Source organism: Bemisia tabaci, chromosome 6 (assembly GCF_918797505.1).
Source record: "Bemisia tabaci chromosome 6, PGI_BMITA_v3".
NCBI classification, from domain to species: domain Eukaryota; kingdom Metazoa; phylum Arthropoda; class Insecta; order Hemiptera; family Aleyrodidae; genus Bemisia; species Bemisia tabaci.
In genome coordinates this window covers 28,740,115-28,767,446 of record NC_092798.1, presented here as the reverse complement: position 1 = coordinate 28,767,446, position 27,332 = coordinate 28,740,115, and the positions used below count along the sequence as shown (strand labels likewise).

The 27,332-nt window shown below is 36.1% G+C and overlaps 3 protein-coding genes across 5 annotated transcripts in view; 2 read left to right on the top strand and 1 right to left on the bottom strand.

The window, feature by feature from the left end:
* Kdm3 (Lysine demethylase 3) overlaps positions 1–1,467 on the top strand; it is a 486,443-nt gene extending 484,976 nt beyond the window's left edge. For all 3 annotated transcript variants that reach the window (XM_019047548.2, XM_072301456.1, XM_019047550.2), the window contains one exon: positions 227–1,467. In XM_019047548.2, coding sequence (XP_018903093.2) covers positions 227–508 — 282 coding nt within the window. In that variant the 3' untranslated portion in view covers positions 509–1,467. The remainder of the gene's footprint in view (positions 1–226) is intronic.
* Positions 1,468–2,672: 1,205 nt separating this feature from the next.
* On the bottom strand, positions 2,673–5,102 carry LOC109034427 (uncharacterized). The gene is made up of 2 exons (XM_019047556.2): positions 4,670–5,102; positions 2,673–4,012 (listed from the first exon to the last, which is right to left on the bottom strand). Exons 1-2 carry the CDS (start codon positions 4,918–4,920, stop codon positions 3,775–3,777), a joined length of 489 nt encoding a protein of 162 aa, XP_018903101.2. The 5' UTR covers positions 4,921–5,102; the 3' UTR covers positions 2,673–3,774.
* Positions 5,103–5,267: 165 nt separating this feature from the next.
* Positions 5,268–23,883, top strand: LOC109034425 (DNA excision repair protein ERCC-6). The gene is made up of 18 exons (XM_019047551.2): positions 5,268–5,605; positions 7,135–7,304; positions 8,292–8,653; positions 9,340–9,641; positions 10,156–10,320; positions 11,090–11,240; positions 12,013–12,165; positions 13,040–13,167; positions 13,688–13,845; positions 14,790–14,987; positions 16,045–16,338; positions 17,327–17,464; positions 18,496–18,606; positions 19,027–19,230; positions 19,804–19,977; positions 20,548–21,124; positions 21,504–21,708; positions 22,329–23,883. The coding sequence occupies exons 2-18, from the start codon at positions 7,143–7,145 to the stop codon at positions 22,624–22,626; spliced, it is 3,780 nt and encodes a 1,259-aa protein (XP_018903096.2). The 5' UTR covers positions 5,268–5,605; positions 7,135–7,142; the 3' UTR covers positions 22,627–23,883.
* Positions 23,884–27,332: the final 3,449 nt, after the last annotated feature.

Below are 27,332 nucleotides of genomic sequence, written 5' to 3'. Positions count from 1 at the left end.
TGTAAGATTATGTTCTAATGTTCTTAAAATTCTAGGGTATATCAACAGAAAGTAAGGTGATGTTAAGTTTAGTCCCCCGAAGAAACAAAGAATACAGAAGAAATCTAAAGAACATTAAATGCGTTTAGGATGATCCGTACAATCATTGGTGGGTTGTTGTTTATATTCCCTCGGTATTTTAAACTTTTTTTTGATTATTAATCAATGGTTTATTTTCTGTTCACAGGTGCGAAACTTGCACAATTGCATCAAAGTAGCTGAAGATTTCGTCTCGCCGGAAAATGTATCTCACTGTTTCACTCTGACGCAAGAATTCCGTGACCTGTCCGAGCGGCATCAAAACCACGAGGACAAACTTCAGATCAAAAATATCATGTACCATGCAGTCAAGGATTCCATCTCAGTCATGGAACATCTGGCCGAATCAAAGGCTGATGTAAAAGACATCAAGCCAAAAGTCGAAGCTTCTCCACCCAATGAAACGGGGTTGTCTAACGAGGATCCGTAATTTTGTGCAGTGAACTATTTGTTTTTCATAATTTTTCTTTCTTTTATTACGGGTGTAGTGTTAAATACAAGTCCATGAAACTAAAATTTTTCACCTTTTCTTAAAAATATCTGTACTGTATATTTTGAACACTTAACAAATTCTTTAATTTTTACATTTTGCAACCTTTGTGGAGATGTGCTTTCTGTGGTAATTTCTTGTTTTGTTCTTTCATTTTTTTCTTTATTTATTTGATTATTTTCTATTATCATTTTCCTCATCTCACGCTTTTATATTTGTACATTCGTATATATATGTATCGAAGTATATATAGATCTATAAATACTTGGAATCTTTATTATTTGACTTTTATCAAATGAATTGCCCTCTCAAGAGAGAAGATTTATCTGAGATGAGCAACGTCTGTATATTTTTGATTAAGTACGTTTGGACATAGATACATTTTGAACACAATGTATCACTTTTGTAAATTTTATTTTCTTAATTTTTAACCAATACCGTCTGTGGAAAGCCTCTTTTAATTGTTAATGTAAATATTATACAAATCTTTCCAAAGAGCCTTTTGCCGACTTGTATTGTATAGAGTTACGGTTCAAAGAGCGATGTGTACAGTGTTAATATTTGTTCAATGAAGAAAGATGATAACTGCAAAGTATACTATCATCTACGATTTGTCAAAAGTTGAGAATTTGTTTTTTTCTTTTTTCTTTATTTGTGCTTAAGCAAGAGAATGAGTTTAAGGACAACCTTGAATTGAAGAATATCAAATATTTTTACGTTTTAAAGATTTAAGAGAAAAAAGCATTTTTGTGATTATTTTTCTTATGATTATTCTTACTCTTAGGTCTATCGATGAATACTTTTGCTTAGTATTGTATAAATATTGTATTTACTAGATAAAATTACAGTGTATTCTTTTTTATGAAAGAAATCTAAAGAAATCAATTGAATTGTTCTCATTATGGTGTATGTCATTCCTCTCCAACACATTCCTGTTAATTGTGCCGCTATTCTATTTTAGACTGATATAATGGCTGTGTCATAGTTTTAGGTTTCTATCGTAAATGAACACATCCTTGTCTCTGACTGGTGCTGTTGTGGTAAAACGAGTCTTAAAGTTGAAACCTAAATTTATCAAGTCTCAAGTATCAGTGAGTCATTACTTGTTCATGAGGATATTTCGAATATCGCAAGAATGGTATAGCCACTAAATCAGTCAATGCAGACACACTGCTGCAAAATAAGTCAATCTGCAACAGTGGCGTGGTGTGAATCGCGATAAATCGATTATTTAAGTGTTCGCTGCGAACACCCTGTTTATCGATCCTTTTCCATAGGCTTAAATGGCCGATCAATTGATATATCGTAAAGCACGCCACGCCACTGATCTGCAATAAATTCTTTTGCAGGCAAGACTTTTTTTGGGGGGCAATAAGTAGTTCATTTAAAAAGCCATCTCTATTGAAATTGTAATTCACAAATGTATTAACTGACTTCTTTAAATCCATTAGATTTGTCCACATTCTTCTTAAAAGAAAATGCATTGACCAAAATGGCTGATTTCCTGTTTCACTCCAGAAATCAGCCTGGTTATACAGTGACCTCTTTCACATCAAAGAGTCGAGTAGAGAAGCAGCACTAGTGTCTCTCAAGAGTAATTTGAAAGAGGAGGCATTGAGAATTTCATTTAAACTTAAAGTGGCAGAAATTTTCTCTTGGCCAAAATGTTTCTGAAATACTGTCCTCAAACAGGGGCGTTCTAATCAATCCTTGTCGATAAGCTATCAGCACTGATTGTTTTGAAATTCTGATTCACTTTTATAAGATCACTATTACTGGGAGTGAGTAATAGTAATTGCGCTAAACGCAAAGCATTGTTGCCTTATAAAGTCTCTGTTCAATAGGTTGTTTGGCCTGTTAAACTGACAAATACATTTTCTTCAGCTCTGATCATTCCACTTGCCATCTGTGAGGGTCTTCTTGTTCTCATATATCTTAATCGAACTGTTCTAATAACTTACCGAAAACCGATAGAACACCCCTACCTGGAATACTGTCTTTGAAAGTTGGCCCATCATCAGTGGAACTTTGATCATGACCCAACTCATCATTCATTAAATATTATTCAGGAATTCAATTTAAATGAAAAAAACAAAAACCGCTATTGTTTGACTGATCAAGACATTAAGAATTTATTCACAAGATTATCATGATTAGCACTCTAATACTTACAAATGAAGGCATTTCAGAGCTACAAAACTGAATTCACTACTAATTATGACACAAAGCACCGTACTTTGATACTAAAAACCTTGAAAACAAATTCTACACTTATATCAAAGACCCATGACGAAAACGATTTGCTTCAGATGCATGAAATATTATTCATTTATACCCTACGTTAATGAGCATTTTAAAAGCATAAAACCATCAAAGTCAAGAATAAATATTCTTAACCCCGAACAGATTTTCCGCCTGAAAATAACAAGTTTTCATCTTGATTAATGGTCACTTGGCCTTAAATCTAACAGCTCTTTCAATCATTAGAAGTTTGACACCAGTGGATTGTATGGGATCATGATCTTGAAAATTCTGTCAGTAAAAAAAATTGCTTTCATTGCAGAAACATCAAAATTGGAATTTGAAAAAATGTTGTTGGTTCTCACTAAACCAAGGAAATCTAATAAGACAAGCCTAAGTAGAAAAAGAAGCAGAATATTTCAATATTCTAACTAAATTCTGCTGAGTTGTAAAGCAATTAATGAAAATTCCTTTACAGCCCCCATACTGTTGTAAATTAAAATTAGGTGTCCCTCCACTAATTTTGGACAGACTTCACATACCTAAAATTAAAAGAGAAATCATTTTCCTCATCAAGGACAACTTAAACTAAATGGTGTGATTATTCAGATAGTGTTTTGGATGAAGTTTATGCCGAACGACTTCACACACTCTTAGAATGGGGCAGAAGATCAACGGTCCTCAGTTTAGCATAAAAAATAAATACAGGATCGGGATGGCAGATCTTCTGTCACTCTAGAAGTGTGTAAAACTAAGTATATGGCTTTGACTCTAAACTTCTAGAGTTTGGTAACTTTTCAATGAATATTCTCACAAGAATGCCACTTCGAATGAGTTGGGCACTGAAAATGTGCAGCAAAAGGACTTGAATTCACAGATGTGGCACCATTTTTCTCACACATCACTGTGAAAGAGGCACTTTTCACTTTTGAAATTGCTGAGTTGAAAGGGCATAGGTCAAACCATTACGTCTTGGTAGATGAGTGGGATGAAGTTTCCTGAGTCACATTATCATCATCAGGGAAGAGAATCCGCCGCCTGGCAACAAGACGTTTTAAGGGTCTTCTTCTTCCACTCCTAGTCTTTGTTCGTTTGTTGGGACTAGAGGCTTCTGCAAAACTATGACTAGGTGGTACAGGGGGTGGAAAATTCAAGCTGAGGTTCAACATTATCTGATTAAACGCGTGAAAAGCCGCAATCCTCCTGAAAAAAGAAAGGAATGCAAATGGTTAGGAAGGGAAGGTAATATTAAACGCACTTGAAGTACAGTTACCGTGATGCAGGCCACTGTTACTCGATATTACCATAGATGATTTCTTAACATGCAGATCACAAATGGTAATGACACAAATAAAACCGAAATATCTTGACAGCCAAGTAACAATGGGACTTGTGATGTCTTGAGTTTGCTCAGTGTAAATTTCAAGATCTACCATTCCTAATTCATGAGACAATGTTTTTCAGTTGTGATAAAGTAAGAAGAAAACTGAGGAATGATATGCATGCTAAGGGCTCTCCTAGGTACCCCTTTACCCAAAGGCAGGTTTGCCCTGTGAGACATATCCCAGTGCATCCTCTACTGTGCCTTTAGGACTGATATAACAGGGATAGAAAATCACTTCTTACACCAAACCAATACCAAAAATAGTGTGCAATTGTGCACTAATTGGTTATGTTTTGCAAAGTTTGCAAAACACAACACATACATAGTGTTACAAAAGAGAGAGGACCCCCAAACCCTCCTTCAGTGACGCCCTCCGACCTTCCCTATCCTGCGCCCTCCCCAAAGGTCCGTCCACTTCTGCATTTATCAAATCGCTTAGGTTGCATTAGAGAGGGAAAAATTAAGAAACTACATACCTTTCTTGGATTCTGAGCATGGTCAATCTTCTACTTTCCATTATTTTCCTCCAAGTGTATTCTTGAATTTGCATTGCTACTTGGATAAACAGTGCCTGCATCTCTGATATAACGGATAAAAGATGTACAAATTGTTCTTCTGGGCTTGCCTCACGTGCTTCCTCCAATCTTGAATGACTGAGATATTCGAGACGTTCCCGAAATTCCTGTGCCCATCGATTGGGTAGATTTTCTGTTGTTTCCGAACTCATTGCACGAGACAATGTTTTATCACTCAAATAAGCTGTGTGAAAAGTAGACCTTGTGAAAAATTAAATAAATCAAGCGAGTAACTAACCGAAAGATGAAACGCAGTGGACTTTAAACTATTGGCTAGCCCCAAAAGAGACGAATTCTGGAGTGGAAATTGAAATTAGAAAGTGGGATTTTCCCAGCGTCCCGAAACGGAGACAAGCAACGTGGAGTTTTGTTTACAAATTTGAATTTCCCGCAAGATTTCGAAGGCACATTTTAGTTTCATCGATCGCCAACATTCTCCGCCTCCACACCGTTCACCGGTAGAACTAAATTTTAGAGATAAAAAATTCGCGCAACCTAGTAATGTCACATGTAAATGTTTATCTTTATTTCCTCGCTAATTAGCAGCTAATAGTGATTATTTCGATGATATATCTACATTTATAGTTGCTTTACTTTTCAGTGTCTCAATCGGATTGTAATCAGTAGTTTTTTTAAAAAATCTCCTTAGAAATTAGTGCACATCAATTCGCTCAAGCATAACCTAATACTGAAGTATCCTACTTTAAAATGTACTTTTGGTTTTCGCTCTCAATTTCATCATGTTCTTTTGCCAGGATTGTGTAAAATTTTTCAGATTGTGACCCCCCACTTGTACTTGAAGAATTTGTATTTCATCTCTACGATTCAATCTGCACCGTAAGTATACTTATCAGATATGTAACGTAATGCCTTGCATTCCTATGCTCTGAAGTAATCAGACAAGTAGTATGAATTCTGAATATCTTTCATAAGTTGCATCAAAACTATCTTGAGCCCTAATTTATGCTCTCAGTTCGTTCTTTGGTCACCCTTTCATACTAGTTTGATGTGTCCGTAGTCAGTAGAGAACTACTACACAATTTACTGCACTGGAAGTAAACAAATCGATGGTGTAAGTCCGCAATCACATAACTCGTTTGTGGTGTCTGAAAATCTCTGCCCTCATGTTATTTTATTAAGGAAGAACAAATTGACATCATTCCTTGATGTTTTTGCAGAATTTTCCTTGCATGAAGAAAAAAAATCAGGGCAGTTTTAAAGAATTGCCGTTGAGTAGTTTTCCGTTTAAAAAATAAAGTAGGTATGACAAGAAGTCTGCAACGTCGCAAATTGAGTTATGTGATTGTCAACTTACACCGTCGAAATATCAAGCTATCATACAAGTTTGGTTAACCAACTGGTCTTTTTTTGAAAACCTCGTTAGAATCAAAACAGTGTCAAAGAGAACCTCAGCTGTCTACCTGGATAAAGATCCTTCTGAGAGTACGGGCGAAAGTAGAAATTGACAATTTGATTTAACTTATTATATGGAACTTTTCATGTCCAGTTACTTTTGGCTTAGTTCAGGGTTTACTAAGAAAATTCTGAAGATAGTCTGCCTAAATGTTTTTCTGCTTTGTTTTGATTTGTTTTTTGTGGACATCTGAAAGCAAAACCAGCATTTAAGCTCTATCAGAGGTTGAGCAGAGGTTGATAGCTTCACATTTGTTTCCACCTCTCAAAGAATCACCTTAAACGGCAAGGCGGGTACAGAATGGTGGTTGCATTTCGATTTTGGTTGCCATCTTGAAGCGTTGTGATGTCAGAAGGGTACTGGTTTTGCCGTGCAATCCGAGGTTGAGCGGGCCTTGGCTGGCCCATGTACCAGATACCGTGTGACGTCCAGAGGGTACAAAATGCGACCACCATTCTTTAACCGCCTTGCTGAAAATGAATCTTCTTTAGCAAAGAAATTGTAAAGAATGGCTTTTTTCCCCATCAGGTGTAAACAGCGTATTTCAATATTCTGTGAAAGCTATTTGATTCCTTGTCAGTATTTTGATGTAGGAAACTTGCCTTTATAAATTTGACCCCCAAGATTCAACTGAGCTGGTTGTTTCTATTGGAAGGAAGTACTTATCAAACATATTCTTGAGTGCTTAGAGTACAGAAATGTTTCACCTCAGAGTCAACAATGAATGCTGTTGACGACACTGGGAATCTGATTTATAATGATTTGGCTGAAATTTTACCGAGATCAACTGAGATTGTGTAAAGGACCTAAGGAATGAAACTGCTTCTACTAAATGATAAGGAACTGACAAATATTCAAGCTAACACTCGGAGATATGAGAAAACTTTTTGATAGGTAATACAGATGATACCATTTTGAGTCCCTCATATAATTTACAGAGCTCATTTTCCAGGTTTGAAGATGGCCACTGCAGTCGAGGTGATAATGGATTCTGCTGCAAGCGAATGCCAAGCCTCAACAAGTCAAATCAAGGAAGAGGTGCATTCAGAAGATGAAGAAACCGGCAAACCAAAGTTTTCTGTTGACAGAAGTGCCATTTCAGCCATTGCTCAGCCAGATTTGGTATGTAATGACCACAGTGAAAATTCATCATTATGGATTAACAGTTGCAGATCTTGATCATTTTAATTTTCATGGAGAGAAAAGCAATTGCATAAGATAATTCTTCAAATGCTGGAAAGACAATTTTGTCCACTTTGAGTTAGTTCTTGATGCAATAGCTGAGAGTTGCCTGAGATTTTGAGCTGAATTTTACCTTTACACATTTCTGCTGATCTTATGCAGATCTCATGTATACTAGTCAGCTACAGTACTTAGAATGGAAATTACTTGGCCTCTTTTTTTTTTTTTTTTTTTTTTTTTTTGCAGGGATTTTTGAAATTTTATTAAAAGTAAAGGCTTTTGTCCTCAATTTTTTTTCATCATTTTAAACTTAATTAAAAAGCAAGATGATGAGCATTTTTTAAGTGTGAAATATCTTAAAACAATCAGTCTGTAAAAGGTGAAAATGCTCATTGTATGTGACTGCGAGACTTTCAAAGGGTATGCAATAGCAGCTCATTTTTGGTTTGTGGCCTTATACCTAGCGGTAGGTTCCACGGCCAGTCAAAAAAAAAAAAAATATTGATTTGATCATACTATAGAGCAGAAGATGTCAAGGACGTAAAAGGAATGGAGACCGAGTGGAGAGATGGAGACAGGCTGTTAGTTGTTTTGACTGTCAATTCAAAGCAGTGCGGTAGGTTCAATGTGGGATGACCCTCATTCTCATTGCAGATAAGTATTATGTAAATATTTCATAAATTTTAGGAATTTCAGGTACTGATCCAAACACTGTCATTTATTAGGTAGATTTTTATGTATTATGACTCGAAAAAAAAATAAACCTCCTCCTGATCTCTTGTACTTTAATTTTAATTTAGATGATCAACTAATAGTGTGAGGTTTCAATTTGAAGCCTCAAAAGTGATGCCATAGTGCACTCTCTCCAAATTTAGTGTAAGTCAGGACTTGATCCTCTGGTTTACATTATTTGTATTTTATTTATAGGCTCCCGAGCTGCAAGATTTGAATTTATCCGTGTATGATCAAGATGTCTTTGAAGCTGCAGTCCTGAAACAAGTTGATGATGCTTTAGAGCGTGAAGAAGCTCAGAAAAAAGTAAAAATAAAAAAGGTTGTGAAAAATGAGGTAAAAAAGGAAGAAGGTGAGTTGAGTGATGAAAATGAAGAAGATGAAAAAGGAGAAAATGAGGGTAGTGATCTGAATGCTGGATTCGTTCGCCCCAGTAATCAGCTATTCAGCACAAATGAGACTGGAACAGAAACTGAGGCAGAGAAACAAATCCGACTCGGAGAAATCACCCCTTTCGGTACATCCATAGATGGCCCTTCAAAATCGTCCAAAAAACCGTGAGTTTGATTAATTTTTTGACAATTATCTAGGTGCACCAATGAGTCGAAGTGTCTTTTTGATCGTATTGCACAAGTAAACAAAATACAAGGCACCGAGAAGTATATGGGTTATTTTGCATTTTATTTCAATGGCAAGATTTTTTATCCCTTCGTTTAGCTGTAAGGCACTGTAATGAGTATAATATGGTGATAAATGGGTGTGTTGAGTTGTTGACTAAAGGGGGAAAAGTGTAATGGAATAATCTTTTAAAGGCTGACTGTGACAAAATTATTAATCTGGAATTCTGGCCAATTTTGAATTTTTTTTGCTTTATGGGGAAGACAGACAAATCAGTCCGAAAGTACCTAAAACATCAACCGACCCACCCGCCTGTTTGCCATTGGTCTTACACACTTTCTAATGATGTTGAAAAGCATATTACTTTATCTCATTTTGTTTACACAGTAGCAATTGATGTAGAAGTATAAAGCTGTAAACCAAAAAGCCTTTAGGCCAATTTTTTAAATTTGACGCCATATGACAAGACATGGAAATGAATATTTTACACGGCACAGTTATGATTTTTCCTTGTCGTGAAATGCAGACAAAGTTTCAATAATTTGTCTGCAGACGGAATGTATTTCTCATACTGATTTCAATGTAAATTAGAAATTCAACTTTCTCTCTTTGGTTTCTTTTGCAGAGAAATGAGTGCATTTGAAAAGTACCTGCAAGACCAGGAAAAATTGCGTGCTAAAAAGCCTATACCTAAAAAAGCAAAGACAGTGGTAGAAAGAAGCAAGGACCCCTTACAAAGAAGTGTACTGAACAGGTCTGGCACGAAGAAAAAACGCAAGAAAAAAGAAAAGCTGGGAACAACCAAGAAAGCTTATTGCCCATATTCTGAATCAGACCCCATGGCCTCTGAAACAAGTACAATGTATCTGAATGAAGAATCTGGCAGTGAATATGTACCAACCAGTTCTGATGCATCCTCTGATGAAGGTAACAAGATAAAAAAATAAATAACTCATTTTTTATTCACTGATGTAGTCACAAGGTATTTTTTAAAAAAAAATTCTCTTAAGTTTTACCTTATCTCTTGACTAAATGGTGAAAAAATTATACATATGAGATGTGATTTTTTTCCATCGGTTGAAGAAAAGCAGCTATTTTTCAGGACTTTCCTATTTAATTGTGTTCCCCTTCATAGGTACATATTTCTCTACTATATTCAGCACTCAACTGTTTGTATTTTTATCGAATTCTAATGACTCAAGAATTCATTTGGAAGAAGTTGCATGAAGTCCTAAGACGAACTTATTCAAATCTTTAAATGAATAAAATCACTTTAAAGTGTGCTCATTTTAAAAAGTTATTCAGTTCATTACCAAGAGGCTTTTAAGAACAGTTAGTCTTTCCTGTTTCATAATTTCTATTTTCATTTAAAAGTACATAGCTTCATTTCTTTCAAGTTGCTTATTTTTGATAATTTGATATCATACGTCTTTCTCTCCAGAGGCAAAGAGTTATGCTGCTCTAAAGGAGTCAGAATCAAAGCGACCCAAACCACAGAGACCTGTCAAAAAAAGAAGAAGAATTGAGTATGTAAGTGACAGCAGCGTTCACACTGATGACTCTTTTTCAGACAGTGACGATGACTCAAAGTCAAAAAAACGGAAGTGTAAGTAAAAGATTGATTTTTTACCTTCACATGTAATGTAAAATGTCACAAAAATAAAGTCTCCTTATCAAATAGTTTTAGGGTTTTGGTGACCGTAAGAAAATTGATAGTTTTGCACCTTTTTATTTGAAGAGTTGTTCAAGAGGGTAAGTAATTTTGTAGCCAACAGCAAATATCTTGCCGGACCTATTTTGCTGTTAATTTTGATATATTCTCTTTATGTAAACTATGATGGCTTTGTATGACTGAAATCGATGATGAGTCAAGAAGACTCTTATGAAACTACCTCTACTCAAAGTCATTACTTTGAGTAGAGGTATTCCCTTTTGCTGGGACTGAAGCTGTTCTGTCTGCTTAAGCCGCTCTCTAGATAGTCTGAAATTCTGCACACCACCTTAACTGCTTGTATTTGAAATGCTGTGATAAGCCCTGAAATTGCTTTTTTAGTTGGTCGGAACTGATGGTGATCCACTCAGTAAATCTCTTAGAGGGTAATTTACATTCAAATAGGCTTCTTTCCTACTATAGAAAAGTTTCTTACTGATTTCATGTGTGATGTATGAAAAAACAGTCTTTCCTCATTCCTCTCCACGAGGGTTCAGCATGAGTCCTTATTGTTGGCATGCTTTTTTTGTTTATGTTACCTTAAAAAAATTACCTTATCCAGTGAATAACCGAAGGCAAACCAATGAGAAAGTTTACCAAATTGCTTACTGTATTCTAAAATTATTCATACTTGTTGCTTGAATGTAATTTTCATGTCTTGTAGATGCTAAAGAACTAGATGATGGTGATGAGTTTGTATACGAACGGAGGTATCGGAAATGGAAGAAAAGTCCCGAAGCTGCGGAAAGGGAAGAAAATCTCCACAAGTTTGATGACTTTGCAATCCCACAAGAAATATGGGATAGACTGTACAAGTAAGTGAATTTCCTCTCACTCTGTATATGCTTTATTTCTTTCAAAAGTTATTTTTGTTGAACATATCATTTAGTCAAATGAAACAAAATATCTGCAGCCATGAAGAAACTATCTTGCTGTGATACTAGAAAATTTTCTTTTTTTCACAAATATCAGAAAAATCCATCACCATTTATTACTTTCTGCTCAGTTCTAAGTTTTTTTCAAATTATAAATTTGTTAGCATTTAATTTAATCCACTCAATATCACAAACAAGATAACTTGTTTGCTGTGCTGTGAACCATGGAAAATTTAATTCATCCTATAGCCACCCCCTCTCGAGACTCCCTTCATGGTGATGGAATAATAGGATGAGACATCTAATGTATGTTTTTTATCCGTGACTTGTGAGGATATAAATTAGAACTTCCACACATTTACAACAGAGTGTAGACATTCATTGCATTGAAGAGAGGTTCAAAGTGTTTGCAAGGTCCATTTCTCTTTTCAAACCTGGTTAATAGAATGTGCGTTACAAATCATAACCTGGCACTGAAAGGGTTTATGAGTTTGTGTTCAATTCATTCCAAAAACACTGACTACTCATACTTTCAGGTTGTGTGCTTTATTGTATGGTAAGAGAAAGCAAATGAATAATTTGTTTGCTTTCACCCCTCTATTTTATGGATTTAATTGCAATGAGTCTTTTTTCTCAGCATTTGCATGAAATCAATTTGCAATTGTCATGTTTTTTTTTACTCGATCTCTCTTCAAGCTTTGTTTTATTGCAGTTATCAAAAGGTCGGTGTAAGATGGATGTGGGAGTTGGACCAAAAGAAGTGTGGTGGAATTTTGGGCGATGAGATGGGGCTAGGAAAGACAATACAAATCATTGCATTTCTCACTGGCATTCACTACTCCCAGCTAAGAAACAAACACACCATGTGCGTTCAATTATTTTTCAATCCATCCTGTGTGCATGTGCAAACACATGTACAGTTTTTTACATGCTTGTAACTTATTTATTCAAGGTAAGGTAACCAAGCAGCAAGTGACAACGCTACCTTTTCTTGCTTGGAGAAGGTACGCTGATTGTAGACCGACCTATTTTCTTTCAAATGAATTTTTCTCATGCTCTTGGATTCATTTCTTTTTTGCAATCTTTATTTGAGGATACAAAATAATTTTCTCACCATAAATTTGGTCACTTTGACCTTATTTCATAGGGTCTTTCAGGCTTTGGTTCCATAGGCATGAAAGTTGGCAACTACTGTTAACTCAACACCCTGTTAAAGGAACATATTCGGATGTCCTTTGAGCGCTTGTCATACCGCCTTCAGGGTCAACTTGCATGCCTAAAGTCCCATACCTTAATTGTTATATTAGAGAAATGGTTCTCATCTAGACTAACCGTATCTTATTATTTCAAACATGTACTTGACTTGTACACTGAAGACATCCATAATGCGTCGTCAAAATTACAGTCTAAATTTTTTAAACTATTTAAAACTATTAATCTTTTTCCTATTTTTTGGGAGGTCAAATATCTTTGTTTTTGCAGTTCTAAGCACGCTGTTTCTTTGACACTCTTAATTTTTTTTTTTTTTTTCATTTGGTCTCGTCATTTTTTAGGGGGAGTTTTTTGGATTGGGCCGGGGTGGCTACTGCCACCTAGAACATAATAGCTTCTCTAAATTTATTTGCTCTGAACATTTTCTAAACTGGCTTTCTCAACTTGATAAAATTGTTTAATAGTTAATACAATGCTGTGTTCTGTTCCAATGTCTCATTATGAGTGGTTTTAATTTGACCTTGTAGGAAACGAGGTTTAGGTCCATCAATCATCGTATGTCCCACAACTGTGATGCATCAGTGGGTTTGTGAGTTTCACAAATGGGCCCCGCATTTTCGAGTAGCTATCCTCCATGAATCTGGATCTTTTATTGGTGAGTGTTTTTAATTAAGTTCAGTATAGTTCATTTTTTCAAAACCTCTTCCAATAATGTTTTCATTGCACCGTAGAGTAATGTTCCATCATGATTGAAAACCTCAATGGGTTGAACAAATCTGATATTGAAAATTTCTCACGAGTTGCTGATTTTATATTTTTAAATTGTGAATTAAAGATTAATCCAGAAGATCAGGATGGCTGTAAACTCATGATCATGTAATTTTTTTAAAACTTATATCTCATTGAAAGCTTTTACAGGGTCAAGGAACTTGTGGGTAGTCTGTGTACTGATTGTTTGTTTGTTTTTTTTTTGTTTTTTTTTTTTCAAATCAATTACTGGTTGAATTTTTTTAAGACTATCTAAATTTTATTTGCTTATCGGTAATATTTTTTCCATCAGATTGAAGGTTACCATGCCATGAGAGTGTCCAAAACTTTATTTCAATAATACTACTAGCTTCAGTTTCAATATCAGTTTTTTTTTAATACTTGTACTTCATGAATTTTTCTTTCAGGGAAAAAAGCGAATTTAATTGCAGATATAAATAATTCGAGAGGCATCATTGTAACTTCATACTCTGGCATTGTTCAACACAAAGATGAAATTCTTGATAGAAGATGGCACTATATTATCCTCGATGAAGGGCATAAGATTCGAAACCCAGATGCCAAGGTCAGCTTCCACCCTCTTTTTGTCTCTTCACCTTTCAGGTCAAAAATAGGAAGGCCTAGAAATTAAAAGTATAATCTATGCTCTTTATTTATTACTGCATATCAATGGTGGAACTATAGAAACATGTACCTCGGTTTGTTACGCCGCTGACTTCCTGTCATTCTTTATTTTCAAAATAGAAAACTACTCAACGTTATCTTTTGCAAACTTTGGTGATTTTTCTTCCCTGTTTGAAGAATATGTTTTGAAAATTTCAAGGAATCCTGTCAAATTGGTCTCCTTTTAATAATTGAATTTCAGTGGAAATGTTCGATTGAGATGCGCATTGTCTCAGTTTCATTGTCGATAAATACTGTGTTACTTTTGTGGAAAATCTTCCTCAGTATCCATTTGTCTCACTTATAGTTGATTTTTCCTCTTTTTTTGAGGTGAAATAGTAGAGTTTTGAATCAGAATCATTTCATGATGATAATTTCATGTAAGAAAACTACTGAGGTTTATTCACTTCCAGATATTCTCAGAGTAGTGGTGAAAAAGGAACCAACACGTTTATATTTTTAAAGGTTTATAATTTTTTTTTAGTTATGGAAGAAAATTTTCTGCTGCAAGTAGTAGTTGCCTTTAACTTTTCTCTCCAGGTGCATCAATTGTAGCTTCGATTTCCAAAAGTATTTGATTTCCTAGCTTTTTAAAATTACATTGTGTCTTTTATGTGTTATTATAAGTGGAGGCGATTCTGAGATGCATTTTGGTCCTTTAGCATTCAATTTCAAACGACCGGTGTCAGATTACTTTAACCATTTATCAGGAAAGAAATTTTATTTAAAAAAAAAATTAATTTCAATTTTTCTTTCAACCATTGATTGATTATGAAGGTCACGTAGATTATTCTTCTTAGCTCTCCTATGCTGAACAATTCACATAAACTCAGCCCTCTGTTTCAGGTTACTTTGACTGTCAAACAATTACGAACCCCACACAGACTGATTCTCTCAGGCTCTCCTATGCAGAACAATCTACAAGAATTGTGGTCTTTGTTTGACTTCATATTCCCAGGAAAACTAGGCACCCTGCCCACTTTTTTAGCAGAATTTGCTACGCCTATTGTTCAAGGTGGTTACGCCAATGCGTCTCAAGTCCAGGTAGATTTTCAGTTTGAATTGAAACAAAGATTAGAAAGAGACTAAAATCTCGTTTTACTTTGTATTTTTCAATAACTTTTACGTAATAAAAAATTCGTTTTACCCAGCAGAACAAGCACAAATTATATTTGAAGTACCGTTGCTCATCAATATACAACAGTGAGTTTTGACAAGACTGATATAGCAACTTCTCTTTAATTTCTGCTTTTTGCTTTGTCTTTCAAAAGAGAGCACGTCAAACAGCTAACAAAGCTCAAAAATGTTGGAAGCAGCTAATTTCTCTCATAAGTGTGTAAATAAAATGAATAAGTTCAAATTGGACGAATTTATGTTAAAAGGAACTATGTCTCATGCAAACCCTATGCGCATAGTTCCTTTTAGTATAAATACATCTAATTGATAATGAATATACATTAATTATACAATAATTAATAATTGAAGACTAATCAGTTTTTACACAAACTGTTAACTGTTAACTGAAACCGTTACTCCAAAGGAGTTATTCCCTCTGTTGTGAGAATTTTCAGCTTAATGCTGAGTTTTTAACGCACGTTAGCGGAAAATATTCCAACATACTAACGACCCGTGCGTCCACCGCAATCAGTTTGTGTAAAAATCGCCTGGCAAGGCTTATGCGGAGCTGTTTGGATAATCGCTCACTAGATGGCGCAAGTTTACTTGCCACCAGCGTCCGCTTGCGCAAGTCTCGGGCTGGTTTTCACGACCTCTCAAGCTTGGTAGCAGGAAATTCAGGAGGCTGCACTGCACTGATGATTGGCCCAACAAGGCCGAAACGCGTCTGCAGTTGCCTTCCTGAATATGGACGTAACTAGTGTTGCACCAGACAGCATATCTCTATGAGGGAAACCGTTACTCCAAAGGAGTTATTCCCTCTGTTGTGAGAATTTTCAGCTTAATACTGAGTTTTTAACGCACGTTAGCGGAAAATAGTCCAACATACTAATCAGTCTTTACCTCATCCGACTGATAAAACTTTGAGATTAGTACTCAAATACCTGTAGAATAATTGTTTACCAAATCTTCCCTCTAATTCCAGGTTCAAACGGCTTTTAAGTGCGCCACTGTCCTAAAAGACACCATCACCCCTTTCCTCCTTCGTAGGATGAAGTGTGATGTTCAGTCTCACATTGAGTTACCTGAAAAGAATGAGCAAGTCTTATTCTGTCGCCTAACTGACATCCAACGTGATCTTTATCAGAATTATGTAAATTCGCAAGAAGTCGGCCGAATCCTTCAAGGCAACATGAAAATTTTTGTTGGCCTCATAAATCTACGAAAAATCTGCAATCATCCAGATCTTTATTCTGGAGGCCCAAAGTTACTTGTAGGGGTAAGTTATCTATTCCTCTTTGGACATCATTTATCAAAAAAGAACCAGATGCATTGACTCAATAATGAAAGAACATCTTAATGGTCTAAGTTAAAAAACTTATTTCTCGACTATAATAGTTTAGTTGTTCTGCACCAGTTTTATTTTTTAAAAGAAGAGGCACCAGATGTCATAAATCAGTTTCAAACGTTAACTTTTATGATAATTATTGCTCCTCCAAGACAAAGACCATGCAGCAGCACAATGTAGTAGGGGATCTTGTCTCTAGATCACTCAGAATTCTTATAAAAGAAATGTTTTCCTTTCTGCCTTTACACTCTGACTGAACCCACCGTCAATAGTGTTTCTGTGGTCAAGGACTAAAAAATTCTAATACGATTTTCATTCTTTAAAAAAGTCCGGGAACAACCTTGTGGCAGCTTTGTCGCTTGAAGAATAGTATGCAAGTTTTGGAGCTCTTTATCCTGTAACTAGCTACGGATATTATCACCAATTTTTTAAAATTTTAAGAATGTTGAGCCAGGGAATATTTTCATTTTCCAAAAAAGTCAGCCATGACTTAATAGTGTTTCCAATGACTTGAGTACATGACCACAGATAGTGGTAGTGGTAGTCATGTAGCTGATTCATACAATGTTATCTGATGTTTTTGGGTCATGGAGTAAATTTCTTTTTTAGATTTCCTGTGCTTAAGGCCACTATTTTTTTGGGGTGTTATTTTCTGTAACAATCAAATCCTCTCTCGTTTTCTCCCAAAGAACCCCTGATTGTCTGAAAAATTAATGTTCATGATACTTAAGCCTTTGACCTACAATGAAATGGGCTGAAGAAAGAAAAGTATTAGGTTTATTACACCAAGGAGACTGAGAGAATTCAAATTTCTTGATCAAATTCATTTTCCTTTCCTGAAATCTTCATGCAACCCCTGAAATTTTGCCAATTTTTCAATCTTTATTGATTGAACGTCTCTATTGCCTTCTTTTTGTAGGAATCAGAGGACAACATACCGGAAGAAGAAAGTTATGGACACTGGAGTAAATCAGGGAAGATGATTGTTGTTAATACTCTACTCAAAATTTGGCATAAGCAAGGGCATCGTGTTTTACTTTTCACACAAAGTAGACAGGTAACAATCATCATCATTAGTAGCCGCCTCAACGACTTAAGACTTTTTTTTACGGATAATGGTTGCATTATTCATGATTGACGATTGTCACAAGAGACAAGTTTTACATAATTAAGCTACAATATCATTTTCATGGGTATCTTTTCCACTCTATTTGTTAATGAAAGACTGCGTACAGAGTACTAAAAAGAAATTTGGTGCCGCCTAAATTTTGGTATTTTTTTTATGATGCTCTGTACGACCTCCTGAGCATGATGAGCTTCTAAACTCAAACTTTCCATGTGCCAGTCTTGAGGAAAGCAAGGCTAAGAAATGAATTTTCCGGTCCGCTTACAGATGTTTACTAACGGAGGTATGGAACTGTTTCTATGTGTACATGGATGCTGCACTTCACGCTCTTATTGTTCGGAGGAATTTAATTCTTCGTGTCCGTCTTATTTTCCTGGCTTGCGAGGGAAAAAAAGATCTCCTCAATCATTAAGTAGATGTTGCATCATTTCCTCCAGTGATTAAGTGTAAAAATGACAAAAATTCACATTAGAGCAACACTTGTCACAATATTGGCACAAAGGAAGTATTTTAAAAGCCCATTGTGTTTAGGATACCTCAAGGAAAATAATGTCAAAAAAAATATCTAAATTGTAATAAAAGTGAAACCTAATGAACTCCTGTCTATTCCATAAGAGTGAAATATGATGTGAAAGAATAAGGAAAAAAATAGCTAAAACCAGGGGATGTATTCAATTGTCGATCCATAACAAATTGTTGTTCAATCGCTTTGCAAACGACATTTCAAAACGTTCTCAATCTTTTTACAGCTGACAAGCGCTTAATTCATCCATAAACCAACTAGTTCACTAAGTTCACTAGTTAACTAACTTACCGCTCTGTAAAAAGAGGTGGTCCAATCCTATCTCTTTTCATATGTTCAAAAGTATTAATGGACTTGATATTGTTTTATGCAATATGTTCTCATAGGAGGAGGTTTCACATTGCTTATGGTCTTCTTTTTCTTTCTTTTTTCCTATCAGATGTTGTGTATCATGGAGTCATTTCTTATTCGAAATGATTATACATTTTTGAAATTAGATGGAGGAACATCTATCTCTGCCCGCCAACCATTAATTAACAAATTTAATCAGGTAAAATAAAACTTTTTATCTGTGAATTATCTATAATTCATTCTGAAACCAAACTTCTGTCATGAAAATGTTATCACAACTTAGAATTAAAAATTCATTTTACCGGGCTCCTGTACGGTATATTCTAGCTATTGTCTCAAGGAGGCAGATTTCTGCCCATGATTTTTCGTATAACTTCAAAAATTTTCATTCTGAACAGTGGTGTTAATTTTATTTCATCATGGCAACTGTGCCATAATGTAGTGGAATATAATTTTTTTTCAGTGTCTTTTACTTCTCTTCACTGTTTCGGTTAGTCTACTACGTACGTACAAAACTATTGATGATCTGGTTTTAGCCTCCCAGTTTAATTATTAAAATGCTGTTTTCACCGAATATTTTGTTTGGCCCAATACTTAACAACTTCCTTTATTTTTCTAGGATAAATCGTACTTTGCAATGCTTCTAACCACCCGAGTTGGCGGCCTTGGAGTGAATTTGACTGGAGCAAACAGGGTATTAATTTATGATCCAGATTGGAATCCCGCAACTGACACTCAGGCTCGGGAGCGAGCATGGCGGATTGGTCAGTCTCAGAAAGTCACTGTTTATCGATTAATAACAGCGGGAACTGTCGAAGAAAAGGTATGTTAAACAAAGAGTTATTGTTATTGGTCGAAAAATTTTCTTCCTAGCTGCTCAAATGAATTAAAAAGAATCAACAAATATACGTAGTGGCTCTCCACCCACCAGTTACAAAAAGGTTCTCAATAATTTCAAAAAAACTACAAAAATTTTTATGTCTTTTTTCTACCTACACTGAAAAAAATGATCATCATTAAACTCAGGTGTGAAGAACAGTGCTCAAACTTCTTTTGTCATTTGCAAGGATGAATATGTGCTTGGCTTCAGAAAAAAAATAGATTTTCAGTCAAAGTTGATGCACCAGAATCTCAAATGCTATGTTAGTCAGGAAGCGCCCAAACACAGTCGATCAGGGCTATGATATTGACAGTTTAAAAATTAAAATAAAAATTGTTAGTGTAGCCCTGAAAAATGAAAGTCGCTTGCAAAAGTTGAAAGGAGGAGGAGGGAAAAAATAGCAGCCAGAGAAGGGCATTACCCTGCGAAGAATTAATACCACCAGAATTTAGGGCACCTGCTAAGAATTAATAGTAAATGTATCTGTAAATTTAATAATTCGTGTTTGTTTAACAGATGTACCATCGTCAAATTTTTAAGCAGTTTCTGTGCAACAAAGTTTTGAAAGACCCCCGACAAAGGCGATTTTTCAAGTCCAACGACCTTTATGAACTTTTCACATTGAAAGAAACGACTGGAGAACGTGAAAAGACTGAAACGTCCGCCATTTTTGCAGGGACAGGTAGTGAGGTAAGTGTTCTCTCAGTGAAATTTGTTTATTATTCAACATCACTCTGCTCTACGCACTATTCAAAAAGGTAACACTTTTTTAACTTCTAACTGTAAGGGCTAATCAGAATAATTTCATAATGTTTCTTTTGCATACTTCAACCTTTAAATTCTTTTAGTTCAAAATGAATCCTCCACTTCCTTTTAAGGACTGAAATTACATACAAATAAGAATTAATTTATCGAGGTATAAAATGTCTCTCTCAGATCTTCATAAAAAGAAGAAAAGCAACTGTCGGGCCTAGTTAGATGAACTTTACCACATGGACATGGAGGGGCGATCATAAAGAATTTGCTGTTATTATACAAGGTGCCTGAGTGATATAAACTCTCAGGCATATGTTTTGACCAGTTCATTATTAACAGGTAATAATATCTTCTCTTTGGATGCAATGACGTGGATACTGCTATTTCTAAGTTACCCAAACTTTAAAACCTCTAAATAATCTCGCATTTGAAATTTTTTTTGAAAAGTTGATTTTAAGCCAGTTTCCTTATTTCAATTCTAACATTCTTGTTCAAAAATTACAGGTGAAATATAGTCAAGTCAAATCAAACTACCGGAAAGCTAAAGAAAAACTAGCAAAAGAGAGTATGAAACCTGTCGATCCTGTGATAACATTCTCAGAATCTAAGATAGAGCAGATGAAACGATTAGCTCAAGAACTGAGCAAGAAACTTGGTCAAACTAGCGCCAAAAGTGACAGCAACCCTGAAGGCGATGGATCCAGCAGCACAACTGTTGCCGAGAAACCCAGTTCGAGTGGTCAAGATTCCAAAGTCGGCAAAGATAGTTACTGTGATAAAATTGAAGGAAGTGACAATGATGTGATCGCAGGAAAAAGTGATGAATCTTCCTCTAGTCATAAAGTTTGTAGCCCAAAAAAATCAGGTGACCCTAACCCCAGTGAAGCATCTAGCAGTAGAGAGCACAGAAAAAAACACAAACACAAGCATAAGCACAAACGTCGGGACATCAAATTCGAAGGAGAAGAAGTGCCATACCTGGTAGGGCTAGGGGATTACAAAGCTGGAACGGAGGAAGAGGAGAAAGAAAAATCAAGAAAAGATGATGACTACGTTCTAACAAAATTGTTCTCAAAAACAGGTACATAATTTCGCTATACTGAATTAAATTTTGTCTTTTACTCTATATTCTTCCAATCTGATCAAATGAAGCTCAAAGCCAAATCTATTTTGGAGATGAGAAATTTTAAGCATGAGATAAGCAAGTTTTGAAAGTCTAGGATTTTCTAGTATTTATGACACATTACGATGGAACGTAGCAAAAAGAAATGGTGATTCCTAAATCAAGTTGTGACTCAACACTTAAATTCTTCTCATAACTTCAATAAATTCTTCTAACTTTCCTCGATCTCATTAACTTTGGTCAAATCCATGGCTCCATTTTTCATAGCTGAGAACTTCTTTGTTCTAAATTTCGTTGGGCGTCTCTATTTATTAATGTGTTATCATTACATTTACAGGGTTGCAAACTGCCATGCAGCATGACACAATAATGGGAGGTGGACCAGCTGATTATGCTCTTGTGGAAGGTGAAGCGGAGAGAGTTGCCAAACAAGCCGTTGAAGCTCTCCAGAAATCCCGATCCCAGTGCTGGGGAGCAGATTCAGGAGTACCAACATGGACTGGGCAAAGCGGCCTCATTAAATCTTCTATTGTTTCCAGCATGTAAGTCAAGATTTCTAGTAACTTAATCTGAATGAATTTTATTAGAACTCTTTATTTCTATCCAATTTTTACAACCAGCTTATGACAGTGGTATCATGGCCCATGAGATGAGAGGTCAGTCTGTATTCGGTCGGTTCTCTTCCCATGCCAAGGTTGTTTTGATTGAATTTGCTGCCTTTTTATACTTTTTTTTGTAACTTTCTTCTTCATTCTGTAGGTCTCTTTTTTGTATGTGCTCAAAACAAACTGACTTTCATCCATAACTGTTTCAAAATGTTTTTTCAATGAATATTTCAATTTAAAATATCTCACAATTTTGTGAAGAAAGGAAAACTATTTGAGCTGAAATGTATGACAATTTTCCTCTAATGTTACTCTTTTGACCATCTAGGGATTTTTCATAAATTTTGAAGGTTATGGGACAAAGTTAGAATGCATTCTTCTTTTTCATCTCTAAGCTAAACTTTAAAAGGTTTAAAACATAAAGAAATGTTCAGTCGGGAGTATGCATTATTAATAGAGGGAGAGAGGATCATCAGATATATTATATGACTTCAGTTCAGAGCGTCCTTTCTTTCTCTCTTACAGTATCATTTAATGTCTTTTTACTTTGATTTTAGAAAAAAGATTGGAACAACCAGTGGGGCAATGAGCTCTGCAGACCTCCTCAACAAGATCCGAGAAAGAAACGGTGATGTCAAGGCGTCAAGTAAGGAGTTGGACCTTCTCAATGATATCCGATATTTTATTGCATCAAACAGTGGAATTACAACCACTGATGAGCTCATCAAAAAGTTCGAAAAACAACTACCTGTTGATGTTACTCCGCTATTCAAATCATTACTGACACAAATCTGTACTTTCAACAGGGGCGCCAATCAGAAAGGTTATTGGCGCTTGAAACCTGAATTTAAATGATTCCTCAAGGATATCTTCATTTCATTCTGTCTCATGTTAACTGCCATAATATTCATTAGTCATCAAATTGCAGTCAAAAATAGCATCAAAATCCAATAATTTTTTTTATTTTGAGAAATATCTTTTCAAGAAAAATTGTAAAAGACCATTTTCAGGAGCTGTGACCTCATTAATTTCTTTAATAACGTCCCTCTCAAAATTCTAGAAGGAATTGGTGTTAAATGTTTAATTTTACCTTTCGTAATCAGAAGATTCTAAGCATCTCAGGTTTTATTGTTAGTAGCCATATTCCATTTGTCGTTATTATCATCAAGTACAATGAATAATAGGAAGAGCAGTTGATTGAATCATTCTATTACAAAATTTATATGTCTAATGTAAATTACTTGTCTGTGTAGCCATTCATTTTATGAGACCTCTTCTTACAGAAAACGCACTTATTTAACTGATCCACTTATTTTTCCGAATAAATGAAATTTTAGGCATCAATTCTAAGTAATAAATGACACATTGAATGGCCTACTTATTGACCTTTTGATAGATCAGTATTAACAGTTTTGATTGAATCAAAGAATTTGCTGCATAACTTTATTTATCAGCGTCTAAATGTATACTCCACTTGATTCTGTGATTAATCGAGTGCATTTTTTGATTTGTATCGTTTTACTTAATGTAAAGCCTTTTGTTCATTTATTTAGCATTAATAATATTTCAGCCAATCAACCATTATCCCCTTTTTATCTTCGTAATCCCTGAAAATTTGTGTGTCTCTTGGAAATTTTACTTCGAAAACTTTTTAAATAGAATTTTTTATTTGTCTTTATTAAGCTGGCATTTTTGCCAATTTTTTCGCTCGTTAGTGAGAGATGTAGTCAACAAAACTCCCCGTCCGACTGTTTAGTCACACATCACATCCTCCTCTGGTGTTACACGTTCCTTTTCTAAGCATCAAATTCCTAATCCAGCTGTTCCCTCGGTATGTTTCAAACAAACATATGCACAAAGAGCCATTAGGTGAAGCAGTTGCATTCTCCACCTCAGTTTTGTTTTCTCAAAAAATTTTTTATTTGATAGCCTTGTGAAGACACCAAGACTTGAGAAAAAGCTCTAAATTGATCATGGCTTGTGTTACTTTTTTGTCTGTGATACAATTGTTATTCTTAAACGTAAATTTATTTATTATTTTTTGTTCTTTCTTAAGAATTTTTTCTTTTTTTGTACTTCTTTTTCCATAATAAATTTATAATTTTTGCAAAATTTTTCTCTCATGACTCTTTATTATTCCATTTCAACCGTCCCACAATTCTTTATATTTAACAGGGCTGTTGAAATAACCTACAGAAAACGTTCAAAATTATTTGCTAAGAGCAAAGGATAATTTTTAGAAAGCGCCCGGAATAGTTCTGATCTGACCAGTTTTGAAGTTGCTCAAGTACTCCTATTTTTACCCTATTTCTTTGGCTCACTAAAGTTTTACAGGAAGAGAGATTAGAGAAGAATGCCAATGACCAAAGTGTGAAACCCTGTATCTCCGTTTACAACGTCGCAGACTTCCTGTATTACCTTATGTTTTCTTTGGCAGGCCAAGCAATGCAATTTCCCTAAAAACTTCCTCGATTTTTCCTCTCACAGCAGAATATATTCCTTATAAAGAAGTTTGCTTGTTTCTCTTCAAAATTATTAAATAGGAGTGGAAATGTTGACACATTGTAATCAAGGCCGGATTTACCTACTTGCCGCCCATGGGCCGCCTGTATTTTTCCGCCCCCTTCTCATTTGTTAAGTGAACGTGCCGGTGGGAGAGGGGTGTATGAAACGCATTTACTCGTGTTGAGCACATTTTTTGTGAAAGCCCCGTCAACACCAACAAAAGTTCACGGAACTTTACGCGAAAGTCAAGTTCCGTAAACCCCTCCCTGTTTGGACAAGGCCTTCCATTTATAACAAACGAACGAAAAAATTATGAAAGAACAAACATAAATGTGGTTTAATAATTTTAACTTCCGTCGCTGCGCCGCGCGCTGACCGCACTGAGTTTGGCGCAATGTGTGAAGTATTCTTGCAGTCTTGTAGGCGCTATGCGTTTCTCGCCGACCGCTGCTGACCGCAATGTTTGACGCAATGCGTGAAGTATTCATCCAGTCTTGTAGGCGCTATACGCTTGATGCCGACCGCCGCGCCGCGCTGAGGCTGAGGGCTTCTCCTTTTCATCTCAGTCCTCGGTCCTCGTCATCATTGTCTTCTGCGCCGCTCCGCTCAAGATCAAATCGCGTGTTTGGTTTCACTCATAACTCAACTAATTAAAGGTGTTGTCTCCTGTATCACCGAAAGACGACAAAATTAGAAATTACTATTCTCCTACTCTCATGAAATGAGAAATTTTATCGCCTTTTCTCGTTTGTAATTTATTTTCTGGGTCCGATTTTTCCTTCTTTTTTTTCCCCTACATTCTGCCGCCATAGGCCGCGGCCCATGTGACCACTGACCACCCCCTTAATCCGGCCCTGATTGTAATGGAGATACATGGTTTCGATTTGTTGGCCATCAATATCAATCACTTTAATTGCATTTTTATTGGCAGGAAAAACTTTTTTTTTTATTTTTAAATTTTTTACAGATGCCACAGAGATTCTCTCAGTGCAGGTTTTTGCTCTCTCTTCGACTGCCTTATATATGTAATGATCTGCATCAAACTCCTGCTGTTACCTTTCCCCTCCCTAAGTAACTCCTTCTCGGTTTAATGCGGATCAGCGGCATCATTGGGGGGGGGGGGGGGGGGAGTCGCAAGAATTTCAGGCTAAGTTGTTTCACAGGCCCAGACTTAGGGCGTGTGCAGGCGTGTGCAGGGCGTGTGCAGGGCGTGCGGCGCACACGGGCGCCAGCCTTTGGGGGGCGCCACGAAAGAAGAAGAGAGGGGAAAAAAGGGGGAAAAGGAAAAGGAAAAAAAGGGAAGAAAGGACAAGGGGAAAAAGGAGAAGGAAACAAGGTTGGGCAGTGAAAGCAAGGAAGAAGGGGGGAAATGGAAGGAAAAAGGAGGCAAGAAAAGTGAAAAGAGCGTCCGCGAGAAAGGGGGGGGGGCATAAAAACCATAGACAAAATATAAAGAGAATTGCCGTCTAAAGGTAAATTTTCAGGACAAAAACTCCACCTGGTCCATAGACGGTCAGGCGCCCCTTGACCCTAAATTTGCGGCTGTACAGAAATACAAGAGTAGGCATGTAGTGAGGGGGCGCCATAAATCCATCGAACAGGAGCCGACATAGCATTTTAAGCCACGTCCGCCATCTTGGATTTGAGAATTTTTAAACATAGTCAAAATTCGAGTTTCCGGTCGAAAAATACCCTCAGACACCGAGTTTTAAAAAAAATCCATCGAACAGGAGCCGATATAGCATTTTAGGCCACGTCCGCCATCTTGGATTTGAGAATTTTTAAACATAGTAAAAATTCGAGTTTCCGGTCGAAAAATACCCTCAGACACCGAGTTTCAAAAAAATCCATCGAACAGGAGCCGACATAACATTTTAGGCCACGTCCGCCATCTTGGATTTGAGAATCTTCAAAAATCGACTAAAAATTCTAGTTTCCCGTCGAAAAGTACCCCTGATCGCGCGGTTCACAAAGCTCTAACGAACAGAAACGGAGGCCAGAACCGGGGCTCATTTTAGGCCACATCCAACATTTTGGAGTTGAGAATTTTAAAAAGTTGACTAAAAATTCGAGTTTTCCGATGAAAAATGCCGTGTGACACCGCATTTCACAAGACTCGAACAAACAGAAACCGATATAGCATTTTAGCCCACGTCCGCCATCTTGAATTTGAGAATTTTAAAAAATGAACTAAAAATTCGAGTTTCCTGTCGAATATTACCTCCTGACACCGAATTTCAGAAAAATCCATCGAACAGGGGCCGAGATAACATTTTAAGCCATTTCGGATTTTCGAATTTTGAATTTTGACAGATTTTGATTTAAAACGCGTGATCCCCAAAATCGAAGCTCAGATTCGGATTCCTCGTAAAAAATCGATGCGATTTCATGTATCATACCCTGACACCGAATTTCAGGAGAATCCATCAAACAGGAGCCGAGATGGCATTTTAAGCCACTTCAGTCATTTCGGATTTTTGAAGTTGAAAAATTTTACTTAAAACGCGTGATACCCAAAATCGAAGTTCAGATTCGGATTCCTCGTAAAAAATTGATACAATTTCATGTATCATACCCGAGCATAGCGTGAAGGAAAGAGACGTAACGTAGACATACTGATTCGAGCATATGAATCCAACGTGGCAACATGGGTAGTGCTCAGTGGGTCAGCGGAGGAGGAAGAATAAGAATTTATCGTGAGAAATCCTCGGAATTCCTCGGGACGAAAACGAACGCTTGTTAGCGCCGCGGCGGCGTAGTTCAAAGGGGCGGTATAACAGAATCTATACGCGTCGTTAAACCTTTTTCCTTCACGCTATTCTAACATATGATACATGAAATCTCATCAATTTTTCACGAGGAATCCGAATCTGAGCTTAGATTTTGGATATTACGCGTTTTAATTTATTTAAAATTGTAGGAGAAATTACAGAATTGTCCTTGAAAATTGATCACACATTAGTGTTTTTATACGTCCATTAAGCCTCTTTCCTTCACGCTATTCTAACATATGATGCATGAAATCTCATCAGTTTTTCACGAGGAATCCGAATCTG

Excerpts from the sequence above, each read along its gene's own strand:
- LOC109034427 (XM_019047556.2), bottom strand. The coding sequence starts at position 4,920 with ATGAGTTCGGAAACAACAGAAAATCTACCCAATCGATGGGCACAGGAA. Across the intron at positions 4,013-4,669 it reads ATGCTCAGAATCCAAGAAAG|GAGGATTGCGGCTTTTCACG; the intron begins GTATGTAGTTTC and ends TTCTTTTTTCAG.
- LOC109034425 (XM_019047551.2), top strand. The coding sequence starts at position 7,143 with ATGGCCACTGCAGTCGAGGTGATAATGGATTCTGCTGCAAGCGAATGC. Across the intron at positions 10,321-11,089 it reads AAAGTCAAAAAAACGGAAGT|ATGCTAAAGAACTAGATGAT; the intron begins GTAAGTAAAAGA and ends CATGTCTTGTAG. Across the intron at positions 19,978-20,547 it reads TTGCAGGGACAGGTAGTGAG|GTGAAATATAGTCAAGTCAA; the intron begins GTAAGTGTTCTC and ends CAAAAATTACAG.